The following is a 19,551-nucleotide window of genomic DNA, read 5'->3' on the forward strand; positions in this document are numbered from 1 at the left end:
TTTGGTGAGTTGCTTCCCCAACGCTTTCTTACTCCTCGGGCCTTTGTAGATGTGCCTCCTGGAATCATGTCCCTTCCCCTTCTTTCCCGAACTCCTAATTGTTAATTGTTAATGGCTCAGCTCAGATGTCCGCTCCTTTAGAAAGCTCTCCCCGCCCATTCTCCCTATTCTCCTAGGCTGGTGTCCCTGCTGTGTTCTCCCAGGCACCCTCCCCGGCCTGCCCTCCCGGAAAGGGTGGCCGCAGTATCTCAACTATGGGTTTATACCCGTCTTCCACACCAGGTTATAAATTCCTTGAGGGTAGGAACAATTCATGTTGATTTTTTGATCTCTTGCATATAATATGGCGTCTGGCACATACAAAAAGAGCCATCAGAATTTAAAAAAATATTTTTTATAAATAAAATGAGTGATAACTCATGAATAAATTAACTAACACTTTGTTATCCATGATGACAAGTACAGGAGGCGAAACAGACCAACTGTGGGGGTTCATTTTTTTTTTTTTTTTTTTTTTTTTTACGAGAATAATTGTGGTTCAAAAGTCATTCTGCTATTCACAGGGCTATTAGGAAGGGTGTGAAGAAACTAACGCCCATAAACTATGGGAAAATAATCTCAGAGCATTCTGGTGATCAAATGCACAAATCTTTTGACCTAGCTCTGTACATCCAGGAATTCACTCTAAAAAATTCAGAGAGGCATAAAAGTTATATAAATAAGGCTATTCAGTGTAGCCTTGCTTATAGTGAGAAATTGGTGGTGGGCGGAGCTTAAATGTCAATGGACAGAGGACTGATTAATGCATTCTGCTACATCTGTGTTTTGGGATACTATGTGGTCAAACAGATTAAAATAGCCCTTCAAATGTAATATGTCACTTCCCAAGTCTTGACCTTCATTCCTACTCCTAGACTGCTTTTCTCCCAATTGTCAATGGTACCACAATCCATCTAGTTGCTCATGACTCAAACCTACGAGTCACCCTTAAATTCTTCTCTCTCTCTCACCTCTGCCTGCCCCTTAGCTCCTTACGCCCTGAACCCTACATTTGTACAATCATCAAGACCTGTTGGCTCCACCAAAACATATCCTTTATCTGTCCACTGTTCTCCATCTCTACTGTAGCAACCACGGATGCTCCCCACAATCTAGTAAGTCTAATTCTCAAAATTCGCAGTTGAAGACAAATGGGAATGAGGGGAGATAAGACTGACAGGAAAGCAATGAGGAGTCTTCCTCATATTCCATATTCGCTTTAAGGTAGTTGTGGTTTTCCTGGTTTTCTCATTAGTTTAGGTAGATGCCTGGCAGATGGCGGAATATAACAATCTGACTGGCCCAATCAGTGAAGTCTTGTTGGCGGAAAAATAAAGGGAAGCCCAGCTGGACAATGATAAATCAAGATGTAAAGACTGGTGGAAATGGATTTGGACAGAGTTCAGAGTTCAGGGTTGCTTTCACTTCAGTACCAGTGAGTCAGCAAAGGAGCAGGGCAGAGAACATTCTGGAGTTGAGGGGAAAGTAAGTGGACAAAGTACCCTGTGGCCTCCTTCTTTCCTCATGAAGGTCGATGCATCCCCCAGGGAGTACGGAATCTTGGAGGCCAGAGAAGCCCCAATTGCTGGCCCACAGCTTTTTATAGCATTAGGCGGTGTGATGGGGCACACGTCAGCATTCCAGAATCTACCTCCTGCTTGTTAAGGGATTAGAGCTAGACCTTAGTTGCCACAGTTCTATACATACAATCAATCTTCACCTCTATTTTTCCCTTCATTATCTGGCCTCGGGCAGACCTGGTCATGGTCCAGTACAGAAATATAGGTACATCTTTCATGACTCATAAGAAAGAGGCTCTCTCTGCTTTTGTTGAACAGATACCCTACCATCCCTCATAGAGAAACATTTTAATGAGGTGTTTCTGACATCCCCAAATATAACTGCACCCAAATTACAAATGTATTTTTGACATAATTAAGGCACATTTTGTCTTCGTTTATCATGTCATGTTATAAATCTTATATTTTTTACTCCAAAGATTCAGGGTGTTTTATTTGATCCACATGTATAAATACTGTGCATTTACTATGCAGTAGGCACTAGAAAATAAGGGGTTTTAAAAATGAGTTCTTTAAGGAACTTATTTAAAATTTTCAATAATAAAGTTCTTTTAATAATTTGAGATTTAGCTAAGGCATCAGCCACACTTTCTTCCTCTCATACATCCCTGCCTTTTTTGTAGTACTATGTCAAAAGCAAGAAAGTAAGTGCCTAGATTTACCAAAGTGAATCAGATACTTCCAAGTGACACAGTACAAATGTCATAAGGAAAACTAGCGACCATCAGCCTAAGAGAATCTTGCACGGAGCCAGCAGTTATTCATTACAAAGAAGGATTGGAAAATCAGTTCAAAAAGGATTGGAAAATCAGTGAGATACAATATCAAGTCTGCCAAACCAAAGGCAAATATTGCTGGAGGGAGGATTTTCATTGCTGGTTTAACCAAACACATACCTGTAGCTCTAAGGATTCCTGGAACTTAATTAGCCTGCTTATCGAGAACAACACCTACCAACAAAACTTAAGCACTTCATAGGGAGTTACTGTTTTTTTTTTTTTTTTTCATTAAGCAAAATTCGAGAGTCAGGCATATATCCCTCAATTGCTAGCAGGCGCCTAGTAAAAATGCAGCCAGCAGCACAGCAGGATTTTAACTATTGAACTGCATCAAAGTTTCTGATTTCCATAATCAGTAGAGATGCAGTTTACCACCACAGGCAAGAGCTGCCTTTAGAAAGGAAATCTACGCATGGCCTCAGGCAGTGCTGTCTCACTTTTCCACTAACCCAGGAAAGGAATGGGAACTCAGTCTTGAGTCTATAAACATCCTAATGTCTCAAGTTTTATCTTTAAACTTCATGTACTTTAATTACAATGTAATGGATTTCCAAGCTCAGTATAATATAATAATAACCAACATTTACTGAATATTAGCTACTTGGCAGGCCCTGGGATAAGCATTTTACATAAATTATCTTATTTACATCTCATAATAACAGGCACTATTTCTATCGCCATTTTACAGTGAAGAAACGTCAGCTCAGAGAAGTTAAGAACCTTCCCCAAGGTGATAAAATTAATAGGTGGTAGAGATGGAATTCAAGCCACACAAGTTTCTAATCATTCTTCTCCACTACATTACACTACACTGTTGTAAACCACTCTTCCTCCTCAGTTATCTACGTCAGGGATTAGCAAACTTTTTCTGTAAAATATAGTAAATATTTTATTTAGGCTTTGGGGACCACGTATAGTCTTTGCTGGCCACAAAAACTCCATTTTGCAGTTGCAGTGTGAGAGCAGTCATAGACAATCCTTAAATGAATGAGCGGGTCTGTATTCCAGTAAAACTTTATTTACTCCAACAGGTGGCAGGCAGATTTGGTCAATAGTTTGTGAACCCTTGATGTAAGTAAAACGCACGTTGCAGACACATTTGAATATTTATTCTGTGGTTTTGCATAATCCAGTTTGGGAAGAACAGGTTGCAAGAAAACCGAAAGAGAGAGAGAGAGAGAGAGAGAGAGAGAGAGAGAGAGAGAGAGAGAGAGAGAGAGAAACCAATGCAAAAGAAAAGGGAAAGGGATTAAATTTTGTCTCTTCTGTCCCTCACCAGCCAATCTGATAACAACAGGGAACCTATATGACCTTCCCTCCAGTTCCGCGGCCTGGGTTCCCTGCTCCCACTGGGCCCATGGATACTCTCTCAGCCTCTGGCATCCTGGCCAGGCCACAGCTGATTTCCCATCAGTGGACTCTCTCTTTTAGGTGGTCATGCCTTATCTTTTTCCACCTAGCTGGAACCTCAGCCCCTAGAGTCCAGTGAATTTACATTTTTTTAGGTCCATTTTCTATGTTTTCACTCACGCTAGGAAAAATGTCCCACTCTCCGATAACTGAGTCCAATAGCTAATTCAAGAAATGCTCTACTGCATTGCTAGTTCAAAATCCCTAGTCCCCTGATTCACATCTAAAACATCATTTCTAAATATGTCAACTCTGCTTGTGGGTCTTGTTTTAACTGTTGCCTCACTTATTTCAAGTACTACAACACTAATACCATAAAAGAATTTAGAGAATCCTTGTCACTTAAGAGCTCATGGTCACTGGATCTAACTGGTAACTGGCAAAAGTGGTTAAGATTGATTTTAGAGATTTAGCTTTGTTTTCATGTTCTGAATAATGAGAGAAAAGGGTAACGTTCAGTTTCACACAACTAGAAGGTAGAAGTATTCAAGCATGTAACACTAACGATGACTTTGGGTATCAAAATCTAGACGCTGGGGTAGAAAAAATCATGGGGACACTAAAATGTCTAAATGTACTAAAATGATACACAGAAAGCAAAATGAAATATAAATGACATTACAAATTCCTGTTAAGAAAGAATGTCTCTGATTAATAAGTACATCTCAAGTAACTTAATTAAAAAGAATAAGATATTCAAATGATTGTTTTTGTACATTACTAAGATCTTCACTGAGACCCCTTAGGAAGAAGGAAACTGTAAAGAAATGCAGTTTAGTACCGTTTGGTACTTTCTCATTAATTCTTAGCTGCTGTTCTTCTCTCACTCCTCTTTGGGTTACTTCACTGTATGTGAGTTACTTCGCTTTTCTCTCTGCTGGTGACAATTGTGTCTTGTCCAGTAACAAGTGTCCCCTCTCTGATTTCCACACTTCGATATTAAAGAAGCTTGAAAAGGTTCCCTTGTTTTATTTTTTTTGTCCTTACTGTGTAGATGTTTGTGGTTTACTTTTCTCAAGTCTGCTAATAATAATATACTCCAATTTAAAAACACTGTCTTAACCAAAACAAATTCTGAAAATGCTATGTGAAGACTCGGTCTCTTAGGGCTTAGGTAGGGGATGTCGTCTTTGTATATTGGTTTGAGGGAAGTGAATATTAGAGGAGTGAGTATTATCAACAATATGTAATTTAATTTTTAAGAAAGTATTCAGAGTGAGTCACTGCTCAAAGTGAGAGTTCAGAGTAAAGAAACATGGTCACCAGTGAGGAGTTAATGTTTTGGAAAAAACACTAACAAAATTCAATAGTGACGTAAGGATGGGTCAGTGGTGCATACCCTATGCATTCCCAGGGAAGCGCAATTCACAGTCATCCATTAGAGGTGTTGAGATGGTCTGCTATGGAAACACTCAAACAGCAGTACCCTCTAAGCTTGTCTGAGCCCTGAAACTTTTACCCCCAATACCTGTTAGTATCTCCTAGAACTATTTCGTGGAAAGCAATCAGGGAAGCTTTCGGAGAATTAATTTCATAGTTTACGGAATTTAAGAGATAGTTTAAAATTTTAGCCACATCCTTATGAATTTCTTCACATTCTTTCTGGAAATTCCTAATAGAGTTGAACATGTCAATCTGATACAGTTGAATGTAACTTCTAATAAGGTTGAATGTACCAGCGCTGATAAATGGTGCAGGGAAATGTAAGTAGGACTTGGAACTACTTGCCAGTAAGCGCCGTAAATTATCACGATCGTGACAGAGCCTCGCCCTGGTTTTGGATTAACTGAGTGTGACTCTGGGATAAAGAGATTTAAAGTCTCTTCAGTTCACTTATATCTAAAGTGGGGCTACACTTGCCCTGTCTACCCAACTGGTACATTTTGAGAATCAAGTAACCAAGACCAAGATTAAAATCAAGAATTTTTCACAAATAATAAAGTGTCATGAAAACATTAAAAGTTACAAAAGTGTATAAAGTAATATTATTATTTCGACCACAGCATCAGCTTCCTTTTTATAGAGTCCCACTAAATACTATTGTGATTTCTTCTTTTCTTGAAATTAGACCAGAGAATACTCTCTCAATATCTCACTTTACCCAGTCAGAAAATGTTTATTTAGCCATTAACCATAATCATGTATCAATTTTTTTCAGAAAACACAGGGCAGAAATCTGTAATAAAATCATAATACTTTGTTGAAAAGAAAAAAAAAGGTTGATTGCGAAGGGGTCTGTATCACCTGACTGGGCTCCATTAGGACCCATTTCTGGCGGCCCCTTCTTCCCACTGAATAAAGACAGTAGGACTCCATATTCTTTGAGTCCTTCATTAAACTATTGATCCCTTTAGCATTATCCATAATGTTCCAGCAGCTCAGCATGTCAACTGGCGAAGTGCTAGTCTCTCACTCCTTTCAATAACTTCCACACTTTATGGAGAGAAAGTCATAATGATTTATTTACCTGACATTTTCCAGTCCGGATGTCGTACAGGGCCACTGAACCATGGCGCGCTCCCACTGCTATTCTGTGATTCCGCTCGTAATAGCTGACCATGTAGAACCTGAATGGAACATTTTTACAACAACGACAACAACAACAAAAAAACCCAGGTGAGATGACCTGCACATGGAAGTGGACAGCAACATATGTCAACAATTAAAGCCTACCCTGATATATACTCTTAAATAAATGTATCTGTAATTAATATATTGAGATTTTTCAACAATGTTTCATTTTGGTAATTCTTGAAATCAACTGAAAGAAAAATGATTCAGAATGCCATGAAGGCCTGTTAATAATAATTTTCAATAGAAAACAATTTCATAGTAACAAACAACCTTGTTTTGAAATAAGAAATAAGGGTCAAATACAAAAAAGATTAAATATAAAAACTCAGTTTTGCTACAGTACTATTATGCAAATATTTCTATTTGAACAGAATTGGAAAAGATGAAAAGGCTTACATATTCAATCTAATTATGTTCCCATGGTTTATTATAGTATTAAGGAGTAAAATGTACTTTCTACCAGAACAATCATAAAAAAGCCGTATAAATGTTATGCTTAGGTTCACATCAATAATTTAGAATTAAAGTAGAAAGTTACCCACCAGAAAAAAGTTATTTGGCAAATTCCCTAGATTGTCCACATTTATCAGTTTATCTAAGTGACAGCTGTGTATAAATAAACGTATTTGATGCTTATTTGGCATTGCACAAAAGTAGGACTTAGGAAAGATAGTTTGAAGTTTATAAGAGGTTGATTTATTTTTATTTATTTTTCTTTTTTCTAGATTAATTTTCATGACTGGATTAAATATATGAATTCCTAACATAGCCTTTGTCATAATGATTTCATTGCCATATGGCTAGAATTCAGGAAAGTAACAAGGAAAATAATTAGAAGTGTAAATAAGGTATGTTTTATGCCCCCAAAGAGTTCTGAGTTACCTTTCCATTATCTAGTCCTACTGTCTCAGTGCAAGTTGCCCGGATGAACACGTGGCCTATCCTAAGTATTTATGAGGATATTGCATCAATTCTACTACACAGTCCTTGCCTTTTTTTCCTCTTTGGATCTACACTACCAGAAATGTTTGGTAACTTTTCTGTTATTAGTTTTTAAAACCCGGGAGGGGGAAGTAAAACAACGGAAAATAAATATCATTCTCTATCCCTTTCTTAAGATTGATATAGAGGAAAAAAGAATTAGGGCATGGGACTGCGTTTCTGAAATTCTGGTAAGAAAAGTTGAGAGAGCGAGAGAGAGATTTGAATGTGAGTATTTTGAAACCAGGGACATTCTAACAAAGCTAGTTTTGTATTAGCAGATATGACATGAATACATAGTTCATCAATATGTAAAACTACCGAGTTTTTAAATTTTTTGTTTGTTACCTATTACTAAGTAATAGATTCAATAATACTTTTGTCCCATCCCTAAGCCTTACCCAGTGATGCAAACTCCTTCCTCTTTAGTGGAAGATCAATGCTTCATACTTAGCCACATTCAAGACCCTGCTTTAGGATGTACTGCTGGGTTTTGCTGGGCTCAGGTATAGAATGTCCTCTTTGTATATTGGTTTGAGGGGAGGCAGGGTATGGAAGGCTGCTGACACATAGGAAGCTTCCCCATTATTAAGTGGTCAGGAAAAAATTAGTTTCTCAAAGCTCTTCCTGTTACAGTATATTATGCTACCTTCATACAGAAGGTAGGAATCAGCACTCAAAATCTAGTGTTCTTATACTCAAAAATAAAAATGATCAAGAAGAGTTAAAAAATGTTTACTAGTTTGTCATTCAATAATTAATTACAGTGGTCTAAATATTGGGCAACACTATATATCTATAGCTCTGCCTATATTTGTATCTGTATCTCTATCTATACACATAAGCACACACAATTTCTATGATAGTACAGTCACATGGAATATAACATCTAACAAATATTTTAACAAATATTTATTCTGTGGTTAATAAGCCACAGATATTCCATTGGTATTAAAAAAATAATCTATCATTAAGCTTTGCACAGATGTAACAGCTATATTGCCCAAATCCCACAAAACATGAATATAATTACCCCTCATAATAACCCCCTTCAAAACAACTATCGGTAAAATACAATTATGTTGAAAAAATTTTACTTTGTTAACTAGAATCTAAAAAGTTTTGTTACATTGACCATTTTCTATGCTCTGGATATCAACCTCATCCTTCTGTATCATCCACAAACACCAGTATTTATGGGAGAAAAAAAAGACAAATCTGTGATTGGTATCAAATCTTTAGTTGGTCTGAAAGGACCACATATTACAGATCTGCATTTTCCATTCTTTGCAATTTACTACTAGATTAATGATTCTAAACAGCATCTTAAAGAATTTTGGACAGTGGATATCTTATGGCATGTTTTTATCTAGGACTTCTTGATCAACTTTTTATTCCTTTAATAGTGTCTCTTTTAACAGGATAAATCTATGATATGTATGCAATCACTTTCTAAGTACCAGTCTGGGGACTGGCTGCAGTGAGCCTATCTCTGCTGAGGGTTTCCAGAACCTACTATACCCCTAGACTACTCTTCTCCGCTGGGGGTGGCTGTCAAGATTAGGGATGGTGAGATACATATTACTTGCCCCCAAAGTATCAACAGATTGAAGAGGAGGATCCATGACAGTTTTTAAGACTATTCTAGTCTTGACTTGATGCTGCAGGGAAGTCTTGAATTCCAAAATTTATGGGGTAGGGTTAAGAGTAAGGGTTCATGTGTGCTGAGCCTTCTGGAAATGGCATCTCAGTCTCCAGTTCACTGCATTAATAACATGTCACTTGGGCAGCATTTCTTGGGCAACAACCGGATAAGAATCCTTTTGTTATATTCAAGTTAGAACAATGGCTCTTTCCTCAGCTCACCACAAGGAAACTCAGTTAAGCCAGAGAGAACATTGCCACGCATGTGTGTACGCACATACATGAAAGGAGAGTAAAGTGGAATTGAGTAATGTTGCAAATGTATCTCTTGCTGAGGCTGCGGTGGTCCTCATCCAAAGTTTAGTCACTGGCCTCACCTTTCATTATTGCCCACGTGCAGCCAGTGTGATCCTTTTCAACCATAAATCAAATCACTTGTTTCTTAGGCTGACAAGCGTCCTTCAAGACCCTGCGTGACACGGCCCTCCCACATCTCAGACTTCAGCACCTCTCTCCTTTGCTCACTCTGCTCTAGTCATATTGATCTCCTTGTACTTTCTTGAATATGCAGAGAGCGTTCCCACTTTGGAGTTTTAACACGTGTTGCTCTCTCTGCTTGGAAATCTCATCTGCCCGGTATCTCCATGGCTCAGGACTTCACTTCATTTGGCTCTCTGTTCCCAGGGTATCTTGATCAAAGGGGCGCTCGTGGGCCATCCTAGTGAATACAGCAGCTCATCCTCCATTACTCTTGAGTCCAACATCCTACTTTTTCTTTATTATACTTAGCATTTCTGAGAAATTAAACAATAACTTTTTTGTTTGCTGCTTGTTTCCCTCCTTTGAGACTCTCTTTTGTTGAAGAATGTGTGAATATGTAAATATGGTCCAAGCAAGGATACAGCAGTAAAAAGTTTAATGCAGTAAGAATTCATAAATATGGTTCAAGCAAGTAGGACATAGCAGTAGAGTTTAATTCAAAATACAGGACTAGTGTACAAACTCTAGTCAACATATCGAATTTGAAGACCAATGAATATTTTATAGGGTCTAAAGTAATAATTGAGACAAACACAAAGCAAACAAAAACTGTTCAAAAAAGTTAGGCAGAAATCAAGAAACAAAACTGCCCCATGACCCTTCTAAAAATGTATTTTCAACTGAGACAAACAATTGCAGATTTACAAGAAGTTGGAGCCTGGGTACATTAGCATCAGACTGATAGTTGCATAATGGACACTATTTAATTATATCTTTGGGAACTAGAAACTATTACTCGGGCTGAAACTTACGGAGGCAAATATAGCCTAAATAATGATCTATACAATAAAGTATATGTTTTTGGTATAAACGTGGTCCTGGGAATAAAAATTATTATAAGAATGAATTTGCCAGATACTTATATCACCACACATAAATTTCAATGAACATGGTATTATCACACAAAACATTACTGAATGAAATAATCACTTATTAATCATTATTAAATACTAGAATAGGTGATTTTATTTCTCCAAAGCCATATTTGTGACTTCAGTTCTTCAGGAGTTACTCCCACCGGGGTGGGTTATGATGTGAAACACAAACGTGAATTGACTTCATCCTGGCGCAGGCTCCTGGGGCAAATCACTTTGCTGGAGAGTTTGCCGGGTACCCAGTACCCGAATCTCTACATTATTTTGGTACTTTCTACTTACAGTCTCCCTTGCATTAATGACCTTTTCTATCTTTATTAAAAATGGCCCCCAAATCAGAGAAAGTTTGTGTGAAATTTAAAAGTTACTTTGGAAAAATATAGTTAAAGGAAACATGCAACTCTTAGCAGAAATATGATTTGGGAAAAAGAAACCTGTAAAATCACTCTCTTAATTACGACTTTGGTAATGTGCAGTGGTCTCAAGATACTGAGTTACTACCGTACATCATATTCTTGACCATTAAAATGCAACGAGAAACACTCTTCAACTAATCCAAAAATTAATCTCCAATTTAACATGAAACCATCTAAAATCTAAGCAGGTATGGAACAGAATGTATGAAATATAGCGATTTACGATCCACTAACTGCAACTACTTGCAGCTAATATTCACTGAGTATTGAGTATGTCAGGCGTTGTCCTAAGTCCTTGGGTATGTATTTTCATAGGTAACTGAGTATTAGAAGCAATTCTTAATTGAGTTGCTTTTAGAATTTCTTGATGATGTTGATTTAAAATGGTTCACAAACTTTTGATTCTTTTTGTTACAAACGTATGAAGGCAATGGGTACTTATAAAAAACTCAAACACCACCAATAGGTATAAGTAAAAATTAAGTCTTTCCTGTCAAATCCCCCTCCCTCACCAAGGGTTAACTACTGTTAACAATTTGGTGGACTTTTCTAGAGCATTTTCTAATTTTTACTGTAAAAATGAAACATTTGATTATTCTGCAACTGACTTTTCTTCCCTCAGCACTTCATGGAGAACCCTCCCATGTCAGTATATGTGATCCCATGTCATTCTTTCTCACACCTGCATGTGTATATTCCATTATTTAACTATTCCCTTCCTGACAGACATTTAAGTTATCGTATATTATACATGGATCCTTATATACCTAGGTGAGCCTTTTATAGAATAAATTCCCAAAAGCAAGATTCTGGATTAAAGCATACACATATTTAAAATTTTGATAGGCAATGACAAATTACCTTCCATTTCCACTAAAACTAAAAGAGTGCCCCCACTTGGTATCAATAAACTTTCCCCTTTTTTTTTTTTTTTTGGCCAATATGAGGAAAAAATGGTATCACATTTCTGTTTTAGTTTACATGAAGTAACTTTTTAGATTGGTTCATTTGGTTACCCTCTGCAGGATATGCATTCAGGTTTATTAATGTAAACAAAAATTATTTAAAATCGAACCAACACACCGCACCCTTTTACTCATCAGGCATAGTGGATAAGGAATGAGTCTCCTCAATTTCCATGCTGTGCTTCCAATAACCCATGGAAAAGATCCGAGCCCTAAACACAGGCAATCCTGTCCTGTTGGAAAGAATGGGAGGTCTTCTGCAGTGGAGTGATGTATAGGTCACTGTGACCGTAAGAAGGTACCTACTCAATTGGCCAATGTGAGATGCCAAAGAGCTCTTCTGAGGGCCACCAGGTAAGGGGCCAGGGCCTAAGAGACTCAGGAGTAGGTTCTCAGAGCTTTGGTCGACAGCCCTCAGTGATGCCACAGTTGCAATCAAGGAGGGACGCTTTGTAAAGGAGGAGGCACTTTACAGAGCACGCTCTCACCCACCCACCAAGACTCCAGGCCTCCATGAGGCTAGTGTGTCTGAAAGATCTGGAGACAAGAAAATGGCTTTGGGGAAGGCATCAGCTCAAGGGGAGCTGTGTTAGTTTTTGGGGGTGTGAGCAGTAGAGGGCGGGGAAATGTTTTCACCTGTCCAAAAGGACAGGATGAAAAGAGCTCTCATTCTGCGGTGGTGATGGGCACTGGTGGCGAATTCCATTTCAGAGCCACGACTTCCCACTCAGCATTTTGCACACTATAGTCAATAGATATTTCATGAATAACATTGCTGAGTATTTAATAGGTGAATTACTGGCCTTCTAAAAAACGCTGTAGCTGGGGTGTTAATAGGAGAATTGGAAACACTCCCCAGGCTGTACAGGGAGAACTTCTGCAAGGACAACTACCATGCATGTTGAGGCTGTACCATATGATGGCAGAGGAAAGGTCTCCTATTGCTTGACTCTGCCACTTAATAATTGTGTGACCTTGGACAAGTTACTTAACTTGCCTATGCCTCAGTTTCCTCATCTGTAAAATGGGAACAATAATAGTAACTATTAAGGTTGTGAGGATTAAATGAGCAATACGCATAAAACACTTTGAACAGTGCCTGGCACATAATAAGTACTTACAATGGTAAGTCCACTCAAACTTTAGCAGCTATCATTGTATCATCATCATCATCATCATCATCAGCTGCATCTCTTAATATACCGTGTTTCCCCGAAAATAAGACCTAGTTGGACCATCAGCTCTACTGCATCTTTTGGAGCAAACATTAATATAAGACCCAGTATTATATTAATTATATTATATTATATTATACCTGGTCTTATAGTAAAATAAGACCAGGTCTTATATTAACTTTTGCTCCAAAAGACACATTAGAGCTGATGGTCTGGCTAGGTCTTATTTTTGGGGAAACATGGAATACTACAGAAAAAATAAATAAAATTTGTTATTTTCCTAGGGCAAATAAGTACTGACTAATAATATGCTAATAAATAAGAGAAATAAATGCCCTAAAATATTTTCAACTTGCTTATTTCTTAAATACTTGTGATTTGTGAATATAACCTGATAACAACTGCAAATTACTTTAGTTTGAAACTCTTCTCTATCATTTCAAACAGTCTGAAAATTAAATATTCTTGTTGTTATATAGTGAAATGGAATACTCCTGGAAGCTTTAGAGGTTTTTTTTTTTTTTTAATAAATAACTTTAATATTGAAAGACCTCTAGCTTTGGGAAGTTTTTAGGAGTCGGGAAATGGACTAAACTGGGGTGGGAAGGATTTCTACTCATGTGAGTATAGGAGCAACATCTATAATTATTTGTTACAAAGAGTATACTACAAAATGATAACCAATTTCAGAATTTTACTGGAAGTCAGGACAGAAGCTATTTTATATCCCATTATTATTGTCACCATATGGGATAAGAACAAACCACAGTTTTGGAAGACTTCTTAAAAAAATGAGCTCATGCGTTGTTCTAAAGTAGACAGTGTTCATTTCCTTACTGGATTTTAAGTGCCCATTTAGGGTGAACAAAGCTGATTCAGCTTTTCACTTGAAAAGCAGAATCAATCAGTCTGTCTACATAATAACAAAGTTTAAGAAAAGGTAAACTCTCTGAAAATACAGACTTTTAACTCTTCTGTCTCATTTAGTTTTTTTTGAAAAAGTTTCAAAAGTTTAAATACTTATTTTTAATTGAATATTTTGTATCTTATCTATGTTGTAGCTTCAGTGTTTTATCAATGATTTCATTTTATTATTTTTCATTTCAATTATTCTAATGTGTATCCAATTTTAAATTTAAAAAGAAACACAGCGAGTATAGAAAAGAAACAATTAAGAAAAGAAAGTTACCCTTTACCATTAGTCCCTTCCATGCCCCCAGGTAACCATGACAAATATTCTGGGGTGTGTCTTAACAGATTTTTTTCTCTTCATACGTTTACATGTACATGCATGAATATCAGTCCTTACATACAGTATTCTCTTCCAAAATGATTTTATTTTATTCCTCTGAAGCTTTGCTAGTATCTCTTTAAATTTCTCTTCTACTGACATCTTTCCATGTCAGTAGAAATGGATTGACCTCAATCTTTTTAATGCCTGTATGGTATGCCACAATTCTAGTATCTTTTAATGGAAACAACTGTTGGTAAGCAAAAATTACCTTTAGAGGATAGAAGTGAGTAAAGTGTTTTAATATAAAGTATATTTTCTATGTAAAATAGCACGTACTAAGAGGTTCCCAAGAAAGGCCAACTGAGAGATAATCAGTTAAATCCAGTAAAACCATGTAAAATACTTTAAATTTCATTGTCAATACTACTAAAATTTAGGTGATTTATCCACTTACAGTAAATTAGAGAAATTTATATTCTACGTCCTTTAAAATCAGTGTTCTCCTTACTACCACTATTACTCTTACAACCACTATTATTACTACTGTCTTAATAGCTACTAAGAAGCCCAAGAAGCTGAACCATTAAATATATTGCTCAGGTCTATGCGTAACATAGATTGTTTGAATATTTCTTCATTCTTGGCAGTGAAATATGCAATGTAAAAGAATACACACTGTAATTTTTGAAGAGTGATCATTGATTCATTAGCCAGAGATTCACAACGGTATTTAATAGTGTTTCACTCGATGACATCCAGTTTTTGCATATGGAAATAGCTCAAAAATTTGGAATCAGAAGGATTTGCCTGCCTGATGAACATCTATTCACCTGCTAAAATTTGGCTTAAAATATCACCAATTCTCCTTTTTCCTCCTGTGCACACTGCCTGGTCCTGCCTTTGTGTCCCTCTGGTCATAGCACCTGGGACTCTTCTATGTGTCCTGGATACACTTTTAGTTCAGAGCATGCAACCCTTCCCTGATGTACCACTCTGTCTGTCCCTGCCAACTGTCAGGTCTGTGAGGGCAGCGCCAGTGCCTGACTGACCAGATGCAGCTGAGTGGCCCACACCACCCAGACCAGCACAGTGCACAGGGCAGACACACGTTAAAACTCTGCTGAATAAATTCTACAAGACTTGCAGAGAATTGTAATCAAGAAAAGCTACACAATTGCTTAAAAAGTATTTTACTTGGTTAAATCACTTGCCCTCCATTTACTGATTCCTAATTAGTCAGTGACTTCTTTGTTTCTAATTTTGGAATTGGGTGCTGTGATTTAACATGTATATGCAAAAAATCAGTCAATTAAAATATTTTAATATTAATTTTCAATTCTAAAAATAAACACCATCTAGTGTTATTTGAAATAATTGGGTGTTATAATCCATAATGGAGTGACTAATTAATTAAAATTTCGTGATTGGGAATGACATACTGATTCATCAAAAACAAATACTGAATGATCAACATTAAATATCACTGAAGTTCATATTGATTTTTTGACTTTTTATAAGTATAATGAGTAGATTATGTTTTTAAAAAATTTATTTTTTTAGAGAAGTTTCAGGTGCGTAGCAAAATCGAGCACAACGTACAGAGAGTTCCCACATACCTCTTGCCACCCCCACACCCACGCACAGACTCCTCCATTATCGACATCCCCCACCAGATGGTATGTTTGTTACAATCAATGAACCTACACTGACACATCATTATCACTCAAAATCTATAGTGTACATTAGGGTTCACTCTTGGTGGTGTACATTCTATGGGTTTGGACAAATGTGTAATGACATGTGTCCACCATTGCGGTATCATGCAGAGTATTTTCTCTGCCCTAAAAATCCTCTGTACTCCATCTATTCAGTCCTCCCCCATAACCCTTGGTAACCATTTATCTTTTTACTATCTCCATAAATTTTGCCTTTTCTAGAATCTCATATAGTTGGAATCATACAGTAGTAGCCTTTTCAGATTGGCTTCTTTCACTTAGATATGCATTTAAAGTTCCGCCATATCTTTTCATGGTTTGATAGCTCATTTCTTTTTAGTCTTGAATAATATTCCATTGTCTGAACGCACTATATATAATATGCTTTTCAAAAGCACAACAGTAATACTATATTAAAACTATGCCTTTGATTTCTACCTATTTTTTTCCCCACAAAATTTTATCAGGTGAAAAAATAGCTTTTTTCACTCTCATTTTCCCACGAGTGTAGAGTTGAGTTTCCCAGATCCTACATGACGTGATACATCACAGGCAGAAGCAGACACGAGAATCCAAATGATGTCTATTAAGCAAGAGACTGGCAAAAATATAGAAAACAATGCTATTCTTCTAATTTGTTTTGTTTTGGAAAATATAGTATTTCATTAAAATATTATTTGAGGGTAAAAGGGATCAAATATATGGTGATGGAAGGAGAACTGACTCTGGGTAGTGAACACACAATGTGACATATAGATGATGTATTACAGAATTGTACACCTGCAACCTATGTAACTTTACTAACAATTGTCACCCCAATAGACTTTAATTTAAAAAAAGATATATATTATTTATATGAGCATATAATGGGTTGTTTAAAAATAAAATAATCTTAAAATTTCTTGGTTTTAATTTCTAATATGACAAAGATTGATAGTTATAACCCATATAAATAAAATTTTGGGGGGGCCCTCAGTAATTTTTAGAAGTGTAAATGGGTCCTGAGACCAAAAAGGTTGAGAATTGTTGACATAGAGTCTCCTATCTTTGAAAAAGTAGTCTCTCTCTCTCTCTGTATATATTTGTGTGTGTGTGTGTGTGTATACATGTGTGTGTATATATATATGTATATGTATGTATATATCTAAAGATATATATATGTGTGTATATATATACACGTGTATATATACATGTGTATATATATATATATATATATATCTTAATATCTCATACATATTTTATACCAGGGTGCCAAAAAAAATGTATACACATGACTTGTATTAATCTTTTGTTATTGGTATATATTGAGTATTACAATTTTAATACAGTTTTTCCCTTTCTTAAAAGGTGTATACACTTTTTTTGGCACCCTCTGTGTGTACTTTAATATTTCATATATAGCTTAAGATATGTGTGTGTGTGTGTGTGTGTGTCTGTGTGTGTGTATCTCCTAATAATTCATATCTTTGGGAATTCTATATATCATGTATTCTGTATCTTTAAGAATTTGAGTTCAATGAAACAAAAGCAAGCCAAACACTTAACAAGCACGTAGGTTGCTGAGAAGAGACGATAGGATAACTTTGGAATCAGCGGGGTGAGACAAGATTTAGGACTGGGAAGAGATGTCGAGGAAGAGAGCTGAAGTGACCCAGGGGAGGGAGAGGGTGTGAGCAGAGGCCGGCGTGTCTGCTCCATCCCTGTGTTCCAGGAGCAGACCATTTGACCCCTCCCTGCAGCCACAGGGTTTCTGAATTTGTTCCTTCAACAGGTAAGGCTGCTGGGAACATAGGAAAATGAGTCAGACAAGTTCCCTGGTCTTCTGTGCCTAAGAAGTCAACAAAAACATGAACAAGACGAGTTCAGATGATATCAGTTCCATGAAGATAAAAGAGTAATGGGATAGTGATGGTGAGGAGGTGACTGTAGACAGAGAGGTAAAGAGGGTTCAGCTGAAGGAATGAGGAGACCAAACAGGCCACGTCGAGATCTGGAGGAGAAGTGTTCTAGGCTGAGAGAACAAAAAGTCCTGAGGTAGAAATAAGCTTGACCTTATTTGAAGAATAGAAAAAAGACGAATGTGCCTCCGCATAATGAATTTGAGATTGGGATTTGAAGAATGCAGGTTGATACATTTAATAAGATATCACCTGTAATGTGAGCCCTAAATGACAGGCAGTGCTGCCAGGTATTATGGACCATGGCGGTCTGTGTAGCACCAGAAGTCCTGAGTTCTTGAAGGAGGCCCCTTCTGGGACCAGCAGCATTAAAATTCAAAGAGAGCTGGGAATCCCTGGAAAAGGGAAGGGTCCTTTAGAGTAAGTAGAATCAATTTCAGAAAAACTAATCCTAGGTGTTTCTCGTCTAGCTTACCTTCTTCCCAGGTACTGGATCCTAGGGAAGGTTATGACTTTGAGATATAGGGAATGCAGAAAGTAGAAGTTTTAAGAAAGAAGAAATGAGTTTCACATTTCAGTGCAAAAAAAGGTTCCACTGAATCAGTGGTTCTCAAAGTATAGTCTACGAGTGCCTGGGGAACTTATGCTCCTATGAGGAAGTTTGTGAGACCAAAACTTTTTGTAAAAATACTGAGACGTCATTTTCATCGTGTTGACTTTGTACTGATGGTGTGAAAACAATGATGGCTAAAACTGCTGGTGCTTTAGCCCATATCAGGCAGTGGCACCAAACTATACTGGTTGTCACTGTTCTTCACTGCCACGCACTGGGAGTAACTAAAACAAAGTAACAAAGCATTTTCACTTAAGAATGTCCTTGATGAAGGAGTAAAAATTATTTTTATTTAAATTTTAACCTTTTATGTAGTTTTATTTAACCTTCAATTTTTAAGGGGTCCTGAGACCAAAAAGTTGGAGAACCACACACTAAAGACTGAAAACACTTGGCAATGAAAAAACTGTTTGGAACCAAAGGGAGAGAGAGATATTAGTAAAATAGTCGGGGCAAAGGTCAGGTTACAGTAGACCTGAAGGGCACAAGAGGTGAGAAAATGTGCGCAGCCTCCTTTTCCTGGAGAAGGAGAGATGAGAGACTGGACAGCAGCTCCAGGAGATGAAAAGGGAAGGCAGGGTTTTAAATGAGAGGTGATAAAGCATGCTGCCAGGCTGAGGAAGAGATGCCACAGAGCAGTTGAGGATAAAAGTGAGAGAAGGGTTCTCTAAAGAGCAAAGTCCGAGAGGAGGTGAGGGAGGCTGGAATGAAGGATGCAGCAAGAAGAGGCCTGGGCCTGGAGCACAGCAGTCATGTTGTCCTCGGATGACATGGCACAGCTCCGCGTGTCCCCGACCTGTGGATCCCGCCTGTGCAGTGCGTGCACACCCACCCCTGCAGAACGCAGAGCGGGTGTAAGATCTCTTCAGCAATGCTGGGCTTCACCTTCATAGGACTGTCAGCACAAAAATGCTCTAAATGTGTCCATTTGTCAAATGAAGAACAGGAGCAGGAAACATATGACATGAAGTCCTTTTCAGATTCAAAATCCCACACCTCCTAATTCTATAAAAATAATGCAGCAAGGTCACTGCTTAAGTGAAATAGCTGGTGCCATTTATTATGACGAAATTAAGGACTACACACGTGAAGCGGCATAGCTGGTATCATTAC

The 19,551-nt window shown here is 37.4% G+C and overlaps 1 protein-coding gene across 4 annotated transcripts in view; it reads right to left on the reverse strand.

The window, feature by feature from the left end:
- WDR7 (WD repeat domain 7) overlaps positions 1 to 19,551 on the reverse strand; it is a 301,747-nt gene that overhangs the window by 55,019 nt on the left and 227,177 nt on the right. For all 4 annotated transcript variants that reach the window (XM_019722246.2, XM_019722262.2, XM_074339915.1 and 1 more), the window contains one exon: positions 6,276 to 6,375. In XM_019722246.2, coding sequence (XP_019577805.2) covers positions 6,276 to 6,375 — 100 coding nt within the window. The remainder of the gene's footprint in view (positions 1 to 6,275; positions 6,376 to 19,551) is intronic.

This window comes from Rhinolophus sinicus, linkage group LG09 (assembly GCF_036562045.2).
Source record: "Rhinolophus sinicus isolate RSC01 linkage group LG09, ASM3656204v1, whole genome shotgun sequence".
Taxonomy (NCBI): Eukaryota; Metazoa; Chordata; class Mammalia; order Chiroptera; family Rhinolophidae; genus Rhinolophus; species Rhinolophus sinicus.